This window comes from Tachyglossus aculeatus (genome assembly GCF_015852505.1).
Source record: "Tachyglossus aculeatus isolate mTacAcu1 chromosome 12 unlocalized genomic scaffold, mTacAcu1.pri SUPER_6_unloc_2, whole genome shotgun sequence".
In the NCBI taxonomy this organism is placed as follows: domain Eukaryota; kingdom Metazoa; phylum Chordata; class Mammalia; order Monotremata; family Tachyglossidae; genus Tachyglossus; species Tachyglossus aculeatus.
The window spans coordinates 10,224,185-10,225,903 of NW_024044829.1; the positions used below are offsets into that span (position 1 = coordinate 10,224,185).

The window sequence follows — 1,719 nt, forward strand, 5'->3', positions numbered from 1 at the left end:
GTATGTTCCCTGCCCATAACGAGTTTTACTCTCTTTATTGTCAGCTTCCTGTGGACAGGGAACCTGTCATAATTCTGCTGCACTGTACTCCCCTTATCAGTAAACTTATTAATCAATCAATTACTTAGTCAATGGCATTTATTAAGCGCTGACTGTCTAGAGAGTTAGGAACGCCACGGAGGGAATAGAGGGAGGGGAGGACAATGAGGAAAGGATTGAAAGGGAAAGCTCTATACTGAGAAGCATTTTGGCCAAACCCCTCCTGAATGAGAGCTCTCTGTGCACATCCACAGCAATGAGAGAGAATCAGTTCACCCCCAAAATGAAGTGGACAGAAAAGATCTTTCCCAGGGCAGTCTTCATGTCCCGGTTCTTCAGGCTGTAGATGAGGGGTTTCAGGGTGGGAGGCAGCACTGTATAGAACACGGAAACCAGCAGGTCCAGCGTCGATGGGGAGGATGAAGATGGCTTCAGATGGGCAAATGAACTCGTGAAAAGAAACAGGGAGACCACAGCGAGGTGAGGCAGACAGGTGGAGAAGGCTTTGGACCGGCCCTCAGTGGCCGGCATCTTCAACACCACCAAGAAGATATGGGCATAAGACAGGAGGATGGACACAAAGCAGCCCAAACACAACATAACACCGAGGACAAGAACACAGACCTCTGCTCGGGCCTCTCCAGGGCACATGAGTTTGAGCAACTGGGGAAATTCACAATAGAACTGGTGTATGATGCGAGGAGCACAAAGGTGAGAGGAAAAGGTGGTGGCCGTGTTCATCAGGGAGTAGAGACCCCCGCTGAGCCATGAGGCGGCGGCTATCTTCGCACAAACCTCGCCGTTCATGATGATATCCCCCATGGGACAACCTGTTCACCTTGTAACTTCCCCAGTGCTTAGAACAGTGCTTTGCACATAGCAAGCACTTAACAAATACCATCATTATTATTATTATTATATCGTAGCGCAAGGGGCAGCAGATGGCTGCGTAGCGGTCATAGGACATCGCTGTAAGGATGAAAACCTCTGAACCACCAAAAAGAAGAAATAAAAAGACCTGTGTAATACACCCCAGGAAGCAGATGGATCTGCTGTTAGTCAAGGAATTGAGGATGGAATTGGGGACGGTGGCGGTGATGTAGCAAATATCTAAGAGGGACAGGTGCCTGAGGAAAAGGTTCATGGTAGTATGGAGGCGCTGGTCAAGGGCGGTGATGGTGATGATAAGGAGATTCCCCGTCAGGGCCACCAGGTAGACCAGGAAGAACAGCGCGGTGTGGACCAGCTGCAGTTCCCGGACCTCCGAGAACCCCAGCAGGAGGAATTCTGTCACCACGGAGACGTTGGCCATTTTCTACCTGGATTTCCTAGAAACAATGTGGACAGGAAATTAGAACGTGGATTACTGGAGTTCATTTAAAATTCCAGCTGGATGCCTAATTCGAAAACATACTATTCCTCAACTTCTCATTCATTCATTAGATCATATTTATTGAGCGCTTACTATATGCAGAGCACTGTACTAAGTGTTTGGAAGGTCAATTCAGCAATAGAGACAATCCCTGCCTACAACGGGCTTGCAATCTAGAAGGAGAAGGTAGACATCAAAACAAGAAAACAGGCATCAATATGAATAAATAGAATTATAGATATGTACATATACACAGAAGTGCTGTGGGGTGGGGAGTAGGATAGAGCACAGGAAAGAAGTCGGGGCGA

At 47.8% G+C, this 1,719-nt stretch overlaps 1 protein-coding gene across 1 annotated transcript; it reads right to left on the reverse strand.

The window, feature by feature from the left end:
• Positions 1 to 306: 306 nt before the first annotated feature.
• LOC119921241 (olfactory receptor 14A16-like) lies at positions 307 to 1,351 on the reverse strand. Its single transcript, XM_038741573.1, has 2 exons — positions 947 to 1,351; positions 307 to 840 (listed from the first exon to the last, which is right to left on the reverse strand). The coding sequence occupies exons 1-2, from the start codon at positions 1,349 to 1,351 to the stop codon at positions 307 to 309; spliced, it is 939 nt and encodes a 312-aa protein (XP_038597501.1).
• Positions 1,352 to 1,719: the final 368 nt, after the last annotated feature.

Excerpts from the sequence above, each read along its gene's own strand:
- LOC119921241 (XM_038741573.1), bottom strand. The coding sequence starts at position 1,351 with ATGGCCAACGTCTCCGTGGTGACAGAATTCCTCCTGCTGGGGTTCTCG. Across the intron at positions 841-946 it reads GCTACGATATAATAATAATA|GGCGAGGTTTGTGCGAAGAT; the intron begins ATAATGATGGTA and ends ATCATCATGAAC.